The 15,084-nt window shown below is 41.5% G+C and overlaps 1 protein-coding gene across 4 annotated transcripts in view; it reads right to left on the bottom strand.

Annotated features, from left to right (window-relative positions):
• Positions 1-15,078, bottom strand: part of TSC22D2 (TSC22 domain family member 2) — a 30,408-nt gene extending 15,330 nt beyond the window's left edge. For 3 of the 4 annotated variants that reach the window (XM_009634406.2, XM_035890015.1, XM_035890016.1), the window contains exon 1: positions 13,012-15,078. In XM_009634406.2, coding sequence (XP_009632701.1) covers positions 13,012-14,987 — 1,976 coding nt within the window. In that variant the 5' untranslated portion in view covers positions 14,988-15,078. Of the gene's footprint in view, positions 1-8,555; positions 8,689-13,011 lie in introns of those variants that run through there. The other variant, XM_035890018.1, reaches the window with a different exon arrangement.
• Positions 15,079-15,084: the final 6 nt, after the last annotated feature.

The following is a 15,084-nucleotide window of genomic DNA, read 5'->3' as shown; positions in this document are numbered from 1 at the left end:
AGAATTCAGGAAGATCTTGCCCAATGGGAGCAATGGTCTGAAATAAAAAGGATGCAATTCAATAAGGATAAGCATGAAGTATTATGCTCTGGTAGCAATAATCAGCTGCACAAGTACAAAACATGGAGTGAGTAGCTGACTGCAATTCCACAGAAGAGAATCTGGACAGAAGTTAAAATTCTTGCAAAGGTGTCAAACTTGCAATACTCCTCTTACACAGGATGTACACACGCTAACTGAAGTCTTGTTTTATTCGGCCTTTCTGAGCCCTGAACTTAAGATTTTATGACCAGTTTTGGTCACCCTCCAGAAGAATATCAGCCTACCGAAGTCCAAGTAAGACCAATAGAAGACATGTCATATTCTAACTTTTTTCCCCAATAATCAGAATCGCTAGGTAGGAAAATTAAGCATTTAAAAGAGATGAGACAGTTACAGGCTTCACATAGTTTAAAGTAGCTGCAAAGGAGAAGAAAACTTGTTTTCATACCTGTTAGGTATAAGCACAGCACAAACATTATGGGGCTTAATTGCAGCAGACAAAGTTTAAACTACACATCAGAATTCTTTTCCACACAAGCAGCAAGGAACAGAGAAGACTTCTTAGACAAGCGGTGGGATTCCCATACTTGTCATTCTAGAAGAGATCAAGCCGTTAGCAGCAAGGAACAGAGAAGACTTCTTAGACAAGTGGTGGGATTCCCATACTTGTCATTCTAGAACAGATCAAGCCGTCATTGCTCCAAATGATTTCAGGCCCTTAAGTCTCCAGCCCATAGGCCCATCTTACACAATACTTTGAGAATTCAGGACATTGTTAGCAAGAACTTCCAAGCAGAAGTTCTGCCTTCGAATAGGATCAACTCATATAGGAACCAAATTTAACTATGAAATAGGAAAGAAAGAAGTAGAGAAAGAGGCCAGTTTGTACTTTGAAATCAAACTGCCTTTCTGTTCAACTGTAAAGTTCATGTTTATTTTTTGGTGGAAAGTGGGAAATTCTTCTTAGTTGCAGACAAAGCTCACACTGAAGCACCAAAGATTAGGAAGTATCAGTAAAACATCCATTATTCTTGTGTTCCTAGTCTTAGCAGTAAGGTCATTAATCATGCAGGGATGCATGAGTAGGACTGGGGATTCAACAGCAAGTTCTAGCTTCCCGTCCTTCGCACAGAAAGCTATAGGAGCCTGACAATATACCTGTAAATAAAACCATGCACTCTTCAGCCACATTGATCATGGAGAAGATGCTAGTATGTTACTTTGTACATCTACATTATTTCTACAGTGCCAAAAGTGAACTAAACACTTTGAGAAAGAAGTGACTCAAAAATAGCCTAAAGATGAAGTCAGCAAATATAAGTATTTAGCCTTTCTGCAACTTAAGAATTATTAACGATCAAGAGACCTGGTGGTAAGCACACAGTCGGCACTTACTGAGAGAACTATCAGCATATACAGATGTGTTTTTACTACAGTGATCAGTAAGGAATCAAGGCATCAAAAAAAAAACCAAAAAACACCCAAAACCAAAAAGAGGAAGGTAGAGCTGTCAACTGCCCAATCTAATGTGCACTAAAGGACAACAAATTAATCCCTCCTTGATTACTAAAGTCTACAAGAGATTGCATGTATTATTACCCAGAAGCATTTCAAACCCAAGTTAGGTTTTAGTTATGTGTCTTACTGATCACCAGTTAAAGGTTGTGTTTAACTAGGTTACTAGCTGTGACCTGCAATGAAGACTAATTACAGTTGGTCTCCAAATTAAAACACTTGGCATGGTGTACTTAGGATCTGAACCAGGGGGTTTGCAATCACTTGATTATAGCTTATCAGGAAACTCCCAGTAAAAGTAAAGTTTATGGTATTTTGAGACTATGTTCACACTAGTAACAGAATTCCTTCTCCACCCCTCTTCTTTTAAAAGAAGATGTTTCACTTTTATTTATATATTTACTTATATATATTTATATTTATGTTTATAAACTTATTTTAAAAGTTATATATAACTTTGAATCAGCTTTACTTCATAAGACTCCACCTACAAAAAGTAACTGGAGTACAAAGGTTTGCAGGAGACAACTGACAAAGATTAAGTGTGGGGAAGTCAATGTGGAATTAAGGAAAAAAAAAATCAAGATTAAAGCTCTTAAGTTTTGTGTTTAATTACATATTCTGTTCACGCAGTTCCTTAAAGCCATTATACTTGAAATACATACCCTGAAAAAACAGCAAGAATTAGATGCTGTTACATCCAGTTTTAGGTGCATTCTAGTTACAGCTGCCAGGAAAGGCTGATTCAATTAGCAGCCTGCATGACAGTTTTTGGGACAGCAGCTCTCAACCACTATGATGGACTTTAAAGGGATTCAGGGGCTACTTTAAATGAAAATATCGTAACAGCAGAAAGAAAGCATACTGCATGGATCTTATCTCCACTGGAAGATCAAGAGATAGACAAATTAAAGTGCTAAATATCACCAAACTAGGACATGCTTATCAGCAGTTTGGTAATTAAATTCAAGAGGAAGGAGATGAAAGAACACTCAGATGTACTACATGATCATTCGCAAGACCGCACAAGTGGCACCAGCACTCAGTTTCAGCTGCTTTCAAACTACACACTCCCTCTGAACACTTTCAGAAATGATGAAAATCACCTTCAGGTAACTGTACTGAGAGAACTACACATCACCTGGAATAAGACAGGAAAGCCTGACAGCAGGAGCTCCATTTCAACTAGCTGCATCTCAAACTCCTGATGTTCAGATTGCAAGTATCAGAAGACAAAGAACTAGACTTTGCTACCAGAGCTGCATCCTCCTTTCCATAACAAAGATCAGAACAGTAGCCCATACTTTCTTCAGCTTGCTCTTGAAAGAGGATTTTGGAAAATAACCTTCTGCACTGATGAGAAGCCTCTAAAGAAGTGAATTAGTTGACTGTCTCAAGTGCACAGGTAAGGAAGTCCAGCAGAGGCATTTCACTGATCACTTGCTTGCTCTGCTGAGATGCTGGCATCAGCTTTCCCCTGCTCTGGGGGCTTGGCTCTCTAAAAAAGGCACTGGTAACATTTTTCAATCCTGACGAATGCCAGGGAGAAGAATAAAAGCACTTTTACAGAAACTGGTGATGAGAATGCAGCACGGACAGAGCACATTAGATCAATATTAATGGTCAGACCAGAGGGATGTAATGAATAATCTGAGTATTTAGTGAGCACCAGCTGGAAGCTTCTCAAACATTCTAGCCCACCCTGAACAAAGCAGTCACTGGTATTACCACGTGCCCTCACCTGAGGACAATCACCACTCTCCTCAGTTATACAGCAAAGATGCCAACAATTTCTCCTCTTGTCCCAGCATTGAATAGTTGCAGAAAACACTTTTATACTTGACTCACCACTGCATTTTAAAACATACTCAGAGCTTTTAACAGTCTTGTACCAAATTAAGAGCAGATACACTATACCATTTCCTATCTTTACTGAACTCAAAGACCTGAGGTGATACAAAAGGCGATCTAGCTTCACTTCTACACTTTATTACCTGATAAAATAGCAGCAAGTTTTCTCCCCGCCCCCTCCCCAAGGATTTGACTATTAACTATGAAAATCTGGTCTAAAAAACCAAGAAGCATTTTGACACAATATTGAATTCAAACTCACTTAAACAGGTTCCAATAATTTAGTATCAACAAGTCTTCTGCAAATACGAAGTTCCTAGCTGTAAAATCAGGATAGTTTCTCCAGAGAACAGCTAGTAAAAAAACATTATTTAGTATGGGCATTTCATGAAGATTTGCTTTAAAGAAGCCTACCAGCCTAGATGTTTCAGGTGGAGCTGCACCTAGTTACTCATTTAAGTCTACCAAGTTTTGCTACTAGTAATTCAAAGCCTTCTCTGACTAACATTGCTTTGTAGTTTCTGTCTTTCAAGTCTCCGGTAGACGCTAAATCAGTAGAGCATAGGAACATGGAAAATGAGACATTTGCCTTGATTTTATTACATTCTTTGAAAGAATGAGTCCAAATTTATATAAAGAGCTAAAGGTTTACATATACTTGTGAAAATTACTGAGGCCAGCAGGACATCACGCCTCCTGTTCACAGAGCCTTGGATCAGTAAACCGGTGGCACTTTGCCTTCAGACATAACTGCCTAACAGCATTCAGTAACAACCATTCAGTATTTCTGAAGGAGCTTTGCTGAAGAATTCAAATAGTAAATTCTAATATGACTATTGGATACTACTCGTGGAAAGAACAATGCAAGTGCTCATCTTCTAAATTTCTTCTTACTTCTTTGATTTCAACAGCTGCAACTCAAAACTCTAGGGGCCAACTCTCTCAGGTCCCAGAAACTGGTCCCCAAACCTCAGGAGTCCTGTACAGTAGACAGTCTCGTAACTGTAACCACTTTAAGGTCGTTCAGGACTCGCTGATGATCTTTTCCACCTCCTACATCCCATCTTCCCACTTTCCAAAGCCAACTTGGGGCACTCTTAGTTCACTCTTGACTAGTACTTCTGTTCCAACCAGGTAGCCAGTGCTCTCGTGCTCCTCCTCCCTACAGACAGCATCGTCACAGATATGCTTATTAAAACACTGCACATTAATAAAGCAAGGCTGTTTTGTGAAAGTGGTCATGGTTGTCAGTCAGGCTGAATTTTAATTACATAATCTTACAGACTGTGTAAGGACTAATCTGAGTGATTCTGTTCTCAAATCAAAACACGTAACCAGATTCTCATACTAATGACTTGTCTTCTGACTCGGTAAAGCTAACCTTCAGTTCTTGGAGGAAGGACACAAGACAATGTAGTTGACATGCCACACAGTGTAGCTTCAAGAAAAAAAAACACAGCCAATCACATCTTCAAAGAGAAACAACTATAGATTAGAAATTGATAAACTTAATGACAATGCAAAAAGTCTTTGCCTGACACAGTCAGGGATTCTTGCCGCTATTAAGAAGCTTTCAAGAAAAGCCACGGAAAGGCCCATCAATATTATCCATGTTTGGATGAATTGAGACAAACTTAAAAAAAAAAAAAGACAAAAAAGACTTTTTGAAAATAACTTGTGGTCTCAACAAACAACTTGAACTTCATAAGGGACAGAGTCCAGCATCTACTGTAATTTGCCAGTTAACATCACTATGCCATATTATTCCTTTGCAAATTATCCCATTCAAGAGAGCAAGCTTGGAATGCATTAAAAAAGCAGCCCTAATACACTGGATTAAAGGAAAAAAACAACATAAATTCCCTGTTTCCAAATTAAAAAGATCCACATTTGCTAGTATTGCATTATACATACAAAAATCTGGAAGAGATGTCAAAACTCTTAAAAATATTGACTTTTACACAACTTGGCTGGTAAAGAAAAAGGCATTTATTAATATGTATGAACATGTTATTGTAGAGGATTAGGCTCCCACTGCCTGCTCTGCCCACAAAGCTAGATTTCCTCAAACCTACTGGTAAAAGGGAAAGCTGCTTGTGATTTTTGGTGAAAGTGGCCCGGTGCACAGTGAACAGCTGGCTTGAGTATTTTCTTCCAAGAAAACAGCCCCAAAATGAGATTCCTCCCCCCCCCCACTAAGTTGCCGTACAGCAGCTTCAGATATTTCAGTTATCTGTAAACACAAGTGGTTCCTGGTTTTTTGACAGAATATTTCAATACCTGTGGGGAAAAAAGCAAGTGGAGAAAACAGATTCAAGCAGACTCAGCCAAATCCTACCTGTCCTTACTTATGTGACATTGGTCAACAACGCATCTATAGGCAAACATTTTAAATTAAATACTTAGCTTTTTAAAAAGATATTAGAACCTAGACTATGTACGGCATGGTTTATTACACAGTGTATTATAAATACATTTGTCAGCCCTTCCATACCATTTACAAGTTCTTTACAGCTCTTCAAGTTTCACGCCAATCTGCGCTCAGCTGGTGTTCTAACTAAAGCACTGTCAGTATGGCAGCTTACAGTTTGGCTTAAAGGAAGAGTATTTTTAAAAAGGCATTTGTAGGGTTGGTCAAGGTATTTGTGGTCCTTGCCCCCATTGAGCAGTGTTCTACATATGCCACATTCCCAGAAGTTGTCATCTACACCCCTACAAAAATAATCTGAAATAACTTGACAAAGAAGCAAGCAGGGGTTTTTTAACCCTCATTTTTGATCACCCCATCTTCCAATAAACCAGACAAGTTAAACTTGCTCTAGACAGACACAAAATCTTCAGATACTTCACTGAAACCAGTATCTCATTTCTTATCCATTCTACACTTCTCCATTGCCAGCTCACACACATACCACAACTCATCCCCTCCCAGAAATTAAAAGGGTCCTTGCCACAAAGGAGGTGAATAGCACCCCGGGCTGCATCAAAGTATTGCCAGCAGGTCGAGGGAGGGGATCCTTCCCCTCTGGTGAGGCCACACCTGGAGGACTGCATCCACTGCTAGGCTCCCCAGTGCAAGAGAGACAGGGACGTAACTGCAGAGAGGCCAGCAAAGGGCCACAAAGACGATGAAGGGACAAGAAAGTGTCTCTCCCGTGAGGAAGAGCTGAGAGAGCTGGGACTGTTCTGCCTGCAGAGGAGAAAGCTCAGGGGGATCTCATCAATGCATAGAAACACCTACAGGGAAGGTGCAAAGAGGAAGGAGCCAGGCTCATCCCAGTGGCACCCAGTGACAGGATCAGAGGCAACTGAGCACAAACTGACACGTGGGAGGTTCCCCCTGGACATCAGAAACACTTTGTCACTGTGAGGGTGACCAAGCGCTGCCACAGGCTGCCCAGGGAGGTGGTGGAGTCTCCATCCTTGGAGATACTCAGAAGCCATCTCGGCATGGTCCTGGGCACCCGGCTCTGCATGTCCCTGCTTGAACAGGGGGGTTGGACCAGATGATCTCCTGAGGTCCCTGCCAACCTCAACCAGTCTGCAATTCTATGACTCATTTCTGCTATTGACATAGGTCCCTATTTCAGTTTGTAATCTTCAACAAGTACTAGACAAACATGCCTGTTGCCACTGGGAGACAGGTGACACCTCTCTGTGGTACTAGTATTTCTACCTCCTCTCTGCACTGTTAAAAGCATTCAAGCAGGCTGCCATGATACAAATGCATTACTCCCAGCTTCAAAGGGAGAACAGAGATACACAAAAAAACCCTCTTGGAATAATTTTATTTTGCATGACAAAAAAAATTAAGACAAGCATCCAGCTGTCCTTCATGTGGCTGAGTAACTCACCTGCCCTGCATGAGTAAAAATAGATTATCCCATAATGCAAAGAATTTACTAGCACTCAGTACACATTTGTATTTATAAAGCATGAAGTTTAAAATTAGAGGAATTTTCAAGAGGAGGAATGAAGATACAACCTTACACTGCACTTCAAGTGACCTTTTATGCCTGGAGAACCTTCTCAGAAGACAGTAGCTTTAGCAGTTACTATAAATACTTCTATCTTCACACTTTGTCAAATATAGGAATAAAAGCAGACACCTGTGGCTGACAATCTAGATTTATCTACCAGAACTGAACCAGTTCTACTTTAGCAGGAGTCTCACAGAAGTTTCTTATGGAATCTTTGCCGACATACAGAAAGCACAAGCAAGGTTTGCATTTTCTGTGAGTAACAGAAGCTGCTAATCGCCAGCTTTAAAACTTAAAAATTATTATTTTATTGCCTCATGCAATAATGCCTCAACATGCAACAGGCCGATATTCAAATATCCAGTACAGTAACCAGGAACAATTTCTTTTTACTATAGTGTCACCTGAAGTCATAAAAGATTATCAGCATCTCCTGTAAAAGCACACAGCCTGAGTGAAATTCCAGCTCTTCGGTAGTTTGATAGCAGTTTGGTAGTCCCACCTGCTCAAAAAACCTAAATACATGAATATTCAGCTTTTAACAAGAAGTTTAATATGTTTCATATGCTGTTATTTCTACCATACAGGACAGCATGCAGAAATAAGCTGACTATGGATATGGAACGCCTGCACTCTTCTATAGCGGAACAGGAAAAAATTGACCCACAGCAGCTGAGCAGAATACTTGGAGTACAAGGTACAGAGAACCACGTATGTCAGAGCTAGTACACTACAGCTTTAAAACAAATTGAACTGCTTCACTTTGTGAATTTAAGTATTTTCCCTCTTTCTTCCTTTTAGTAACTATCTCGTCTGAAACACTTACAGCTCATTTATTTTAAGAATGTATTGACTCCTCCTTAACAAAGCCATTTGAATGTTTAAACTGGGAAATAGTGCTGTCAAATGAGCAACCACATTTTTCTGTTTAGGTATCTTGTAACAGTCAAAAACGGAATGCATGGCAGGATAGGTGTTCCATAACCTAGAAACTGGTGTGGTGCTGGCGTTACCTTATGTAACTTTTGTTATAGAAAGTACAGCAAAAAGTGAACAAAACTAGAGTTTTGTTTGCATTAACCATCATTTGATATCATCAACTGTAACGTTCACCTCGGAAGCCCTATCTCAACCGTTTTTCAAATGCTGTAGTTCTGGCCGTTGAATTAAAGGCACTCATGACTAGAGCATGTCTGTCCATGTTTCATTCTCACCTGCTTCTACAAACACGCATAAACACAATCCTTCAGGAGGAGAGCTGAAAACATCCAAGTCTGCATCTGCAGTAGAGCTCAAATCTCTAATAAGTTTATGAGCAAAGTGAAGAAAGGGACAGTAGTCAGTAATAATACAAATCAAGTATTGCTTACTGGTACATGTTTGCAGAATACTTTCTTTTTTCCTTAGGAGTACAATAAAATACGCATCTAGGGCAATATATAAGGACACCCTTATCAAAGTTACATTAATGCCCATGCCCCGTTTTGTCCTTATATTATGAACATGGTCTCAAGAGCTCAGTTTTATCAACATATACACTATACAAATGTATGATTTAGCTGAGCAGAGAGATATACGCTGTGAAGAGGTCTGCACAATCAGGTTTTCAACAGTTTAGCTGCTGTAGCTGACAGTTCACAATTGCAGCCATTCATTAGCGTTCCTGGAATACAGCCTGCACAGTTCAAGCTGGTCAGCTATCTGTGGAAAATGATCTATACTCTGCTCCTTTTCCAACATGCCTAGTAATATTTTGCCCCAAAAGTCTGCCAAACATGTAGGAGGTTTGAACAAGCTTTCTCAGTCACATTCTTTTAACAGAGGCAACATATTTCTTTTCCCCCAAGAGCCAAAATAAAGTTATTAAGCCAGCTGGAATATTATGCTTGTCAACTACAAATTTGTGTACACATGGGCATAAAGGTGAGTGGAGAAACTGACACAGACTGATCCCGAAATCCCCTCAGCTGCTCTGCCTGCCCTTCATCCAAAATAATTAGTACTGCTGCTAAAGTCCAGCAAAATGAAGAGTTGGGGCAACTTTGAGATCTAGTTCTACTTGCGTTTTTATGGTATTTGTGAGGCTCCAAATTCAAAGTGGATTGCAATATTCACATCTGCCTCAATAAAAGTATTATTTCCTCTGGCCTTCAATACTGTTGCAGTTTACTCTCCTTGTAGCCACATTTAGAAAGGAAAATAAAATTATGTTATGCTGTAGATCTTCCATAACTTCCACAGAACATATTTCTCTTTTTAAGAGTTTAGCAATTTAGACACATCAACTGAAAAAAAGCTTTGCTTTTTAAAGGAAGATGGTGACATGCCAAAGGCTTTTTTTTTTTTTTTTTTAATTCTTTTGGACCACCTACCCACTCTCTCTTCCCCTCCCCCCCTGATAAGATTTCTTGATTAATTTATTCTTCATTATTCATCAGATCAATGCAAGAAACCACAGTTTTGCCTAGACTACTGTAAAAGTGTAGTGGAGTATCAGAACAGGAAACTAAAGGTTTTCAGGCAATGTCTTGCAAAAATGTCAGTTCTACTCTATAGATTGATAATATAGACCTATGTATCTATTAGACTATATAACTTTACACCTCTACCTCTAACTGTCTTAGACATAGTTTGATTTCAAACAGCAGACCAGACAGGAATAAATCAAAGAATCTTTTTGCAGAAAGATGGGAACTGACCAGATTTTTCTATCAGACTTCTCTGTCTCATACTTACTGTATTTCTCACATCCTGTTTTCAAAGAATGCCCATCCTAAACTATTTTACCTTTAAAACCGTTCCTCTTCATATTCAGAATGGTGAATGACTTACTATACAAATCCAGGATATTTAGAACTACACAGTATTCCTTGATGAATCACTGTTTCAGAAAATTACTATAAAGAATGACCTACACAAGTTTCAAGTACGTACAAATATTTCAATATAATTGAAGGTGTCAGAAGAAATGTAGACACCTGCTGACACATAGAGCTCCGCCCCCCCAGTATGTTACACATTAATATTAAGATAAAAGAGAAAAACACTTTCCACAAATTTCTAGCTCTTATAATCACAAAGTAAAGTCTCTAAACAAACCCAAGCATTAACTTCCTGAACCTTCCTGAAACAGTGACTCATGATGTGTGAACTCCCTTTGTGCCCTATTAGTTTTATCAGAGTGTCAACCCTCAACGTATTAATGACACGTGAAGGTCTTCATTAACTATTTCACCACTGATTTCAGTAGATAAAGCAGCTGGGCATAAGCCCATGGGAGTAGTGGTGTAATTTTAATGGCTGGAAAGAGGAAAAAAGCAGGAGCAAGAAGCGAACAGCAGACAAGCAGGAGACTGTTTTATAATAAAGCCTTCTCAGTGAGTAAAGCAAATAAAACCAGAGTAGTAAAACAGCCTTGACAAGCTGCTATGTATTTATTTTCTCCTTTCTCTGTCTGAAACCAGTGGCAGTCAGGATACTGTTTGAGGGGAGCAAAGAATAAACTTGGATCTACTCGCTCTGTATCTCCTACTTTGTATGAAGACTAGGCCTGTTTAAAGTAAGCTTTTCTTGCTTATAACTACAAAATAAAGCTATTCCAAGCTGGGAGAGACTCTCACATACCATATAGCTCCTTCCTTAGTGTACCACTTGAGCAAATGACAGGGTTTTATCACCCAATGCAGAAGCAGACAACTGAGAAGTACGCATTTCTTTTCAGATAACCACAAGTTAGTTTCTCTGCTGAGCATCATGAAGTGGTGTGTTAGAAAAGAGCACTCTGCACTTAAAAGTCCATTCTTATTTCTTACTCATAGTTCTCATAGCCAAGTTTCTGAAAGTTTCTTTAGAAACAATCAGTGATTGAAGCAATGCTGCAAGGTGGCTCAAGTTCAAAGACAAAAGTATGGAAATAACTTTAAAGATCACTGTTCAGGGTAAGAGTACCAAGAACCGTCTCACTACTGTGCAACACAAAGTTAGCAGCCTACAGGTTTGAATAAGTAGGACAAGTTTTTCCTTCTCATTTATATAAAGTGATTCATTTGTCACAGATAATCATGTCTGTTACTACGATTTATATAAAGTATTAGAAGCTATGCAAAACAAATGCAAAATGCATTCCTTTCCTTCTGACTCGTTAATCATCAGAATGATTAAACACAAGACAAATCATCTTCTGATAACATACTGAGCTATGTAAAAACCCCTACCAAGCTCAAAATCTAACCTTATTTGCACAAAGAGTTTGTCAGCTGGCTCAGCAATCCTCTTAAGGTAGGCACAACTGCTAGAAAATTTTAACTGTTTAACCTTTTCTTCTTAAGTCCTCTACCACTTTAATCAGAACTAGCACAACTCTCTACGGCACGACTTTTGCTTGCATAAAGGCATTAGCAGTTACTATCTCAAATGCAGCGCTAGCCAAAGCTCCAGTGAGCACGAGGCCTGCATTACTGTAGATTGAACTCTCCAAACACTAATTTGCCTTTGAGGTACCTTCTCCATCCACTACACCCTAACCCCACGTACACAGCAGCTTTACTAAAAGGCACTCTGAACAACACTGACTGTGTTATTCTGGTATTCAGTAAATCTGGTATTCTCCCAAGGTGAGGGAAGGCTTACAGGATAATTCAGCACATCAGACTTTCTCATAATGGTTTCACTCATATTTTTAAAAATACAAACATGTATAACCCACATGTACTTTATTCCTCCAACTGCAGTAATCCCAACAGTAAACATTAATGATATTAATTCAGCGCTCAAGCACTGCTTTCCCTGAAAGCCTCCTCCCAAAGAAGTAAATTAAGAACAGTTTTAGCCATCACGCTTCAGAGTAGTTTGACAAGTCTATATGAATAAAAGCCACATACATGCTTCCTCTCAGGTTCTCTGATGATTCTGCTCATAGTACACTCCTTTGTTACAACTAGTAGTTCCAAATACTTTCTTATAAAGAAAACTCATTGTAAGTTTGTACTTTCCACTGTGTCTACATCTTTGCTCAAGTAAGTTGTGTCCCTTTTATTCAATGCAAAAGACCATTATCTGTAGAGCTTTCACTATGTTAGGGTATACAAATTCATACCCAGATGCAAGTACCTTCCTTACTAATTGATACTATAAAGTGCAAATTCAACAGCAGGATAAAAATCAAGAATCTTTGTTATAAGCCTTTAAGTTTTCCAAGATGCCTCACCTGATGGCCCTAAGATAGCACTACACTTCTATTTATAACAACACTGCAATATAATGGTGTTGATAAACCCATTTTAACCCAGCTGCAATTCCAGTCTTTTAAGACGCATTCAGGAAAAAGGAGAGAACAGACTTCCTTGCATACTGAGCAATTAGGTGCAGAAAGCAAGTTTTCAGTCTTTGATTTGGAAGAGATCATGTTATTTGTGCATTAAGCAGCTTTCAGGCTACTTTCTGCCCTGTTTTGAGAGAAAAATAATCACACAGCCTGAGAACAAGTATAATTCACTACTTGCCTAAACACTTTGCTATGTTTTGTACTCTTAAAAAAAAGCAGCAGCCCAGGTGAATTTCAGTTTTCAGTACAACTTTCTGATTAAGAAAAGGTATTTTTATGGCATTATAAAATAATTCATACCTGTCTTCATCACCATCAACAGGAATAGATATGCCAAACACAGAGCTGGCAAGACTGTTCATAGGAGTACTTGCAGGTAACTGAAGAGGATTTGCTAGAGTGTCTGGAATGGGAGGCTTCACAAGAGGTTTATTTTCAGCTATAAGAGAAAGTGGTGGCTGAGGTAGGGGTTCCGATTTTCTTCTAGTATCATCAATCTGGCCTACTAAGGATTGAGCTTGAGTCTGAAACTGTCCGAGGTTTGACTGTGGCAGATTTGCAGGTACATTCGGCGTGCCTTGCATTAATGAGTGTCCGACATGCTGTGGCTGGACAACGTTGGTACTTCTGCTGACAGAAGTGTGGCTCGTCAGCTGGGACTGGGCCAGCGTAACAGGGACATTTGGCATAGTAACAGAAGCGGTGGTAGACACACTAGGCACACTTGTACCGGGCACAACTGCAGGCACGTTCTGAACTCCAGAGACCACAGCATGAGGAGCACCAGGCATTCCGGACACTTGACTGCTTCCACCCATTTGATGCTGAGTCACAGATTTCTGTTGCACAACCCCTGTATGTCCAATGCCTTGCTGCACCACACCTCCTGGTTGCGGAACGGCAGTCTGACTAGCTTGTGTCTGGCCACTCTGCATTAATCCTGATCCCTGCCCGACTGCGTCGCCAGGCTGTGCTGACACCCCTATCACTGGCGCTCCCACAGGTGAGGGATTTTGGCCGGTCACCTGCCCCACAGGAAGGCTGGAAGCCACAGTACTTGGAACAGAGCCCGCTCCTTGAGACTGCATAATTGTCACGTGCTGCATGTATTCGGTCTGACCAGAAGGTTGCGTCGGCAGTAGATGCACTGGTGGAATCTGGGACTGAGAATAAGCAAATTGTTGAGGCTGAGTCACTGGTACGTTAGCCTGCTGCACCTGCTGCTGTGCCACAGGAATGCTCGGCTGCCCTATCGTCACATTTGGAGGTGCCATGCCTTTCCCGTTGGGTCCAGCCTGCGCAACACCTTGCGTATTTACCTGCGGCTGCGATTGCTGTGGCACCATCATTTGCTGATTTGCTACCGAAGCCCCAGAAAACATAGGCTGAGCAGTACTTTGAGGCATGGCCCCACCTATGGGTTGTTGTGGCTGCTGTTGTTGCCCAATGACAAAATTAGGTTGCTGTAGAGAGGACTGGTTCATTTTCTCTGTCTGGAGCAGCTGTGACACAGTAGTGAGGGAACTGTCAGCTACAGAATCGGGGCCATGGGCCGATGCTGGCACAGCCGAGACCACGACGGAACCTCCTGTGGCACCGAGGCCACTGTCCCTCTCTTGAGCAGCCTGCTCAAAGGTGCTGCTGTGCCGAATGCAATCTCCAGTCCTGCCCAAGACACCACCACCATCTGAGTCCCGGTCATAATACTCCATACACGTCCATCGTCCTCGCCTGTAGGGCTCCCCTGTACCATGGTCCAGCTTGATCACCCTGAAGCGCGAGCTGCACGCAGCAGCCACCGTCTGAGACATCATCCCAGGAGCAGCAGATGCAGAAGGCCCTGTGGAGGGCAAGGCGGTTTGAGCAGTGCTGCTTTCTGCCACAGCAGTGCCAGGGGCAGCAGCTGGCAGGGGCACAGCAGAGCTCTTGGGCACAGCCCCCCCATTTGGGGCCACAACTGGTGGAGCTACAGCCACCCCACCAGCAGCCACAGCCAGCTGCCCGTCCAAAAGGAGGTTGGGAGAGACACTGCCAGGAGTTTCAGCCTCGCCCACATTGTTGAGAGTCTCTTCGGAGGAGCTCCGCTCGCAGACATCCTCAGGGCCGTAGTCGGTGGCTCGGGAAACATCAAAGATTTCAGAAGACACGTCCTCGGTGCGGGACTCATCCGGGTCGTCCAGGCTCTCGGTGTCCTCGGTGATGCTGCTGGCCACCTGAGCCGTGGTCACGCTGGTGATCTGGAAGCAGCTCTTCTTCTTGGCCGGCATCTTGGACATCTTTCCTCCGCGGGGAGGGGCTCCGCCAACCGGGGCGAGGCGAGTGCTGTGCCGGGGCGGGCTGTCACGGCGTGCCGGCCGGGCCCCCGGCGCTACC

This window comes from Egretta garzetta, unplaced genomic scaffold (assembly GCF_000687185.1).
Source record: "Egretta garzetta isolate BGI_Z169 unplaced genomic scaffold, ASM68718v1 scaffold172, whole genome shotgun sequence".
NCBI lineage: Eukaryota > Metazoa > Chordata > Aves > Pelecaniformes > Ardeidae > Egretta > Egretta garzetta.
This window is presented reverse-complemented; position numbering and strand designations above follow the sequence as displayed.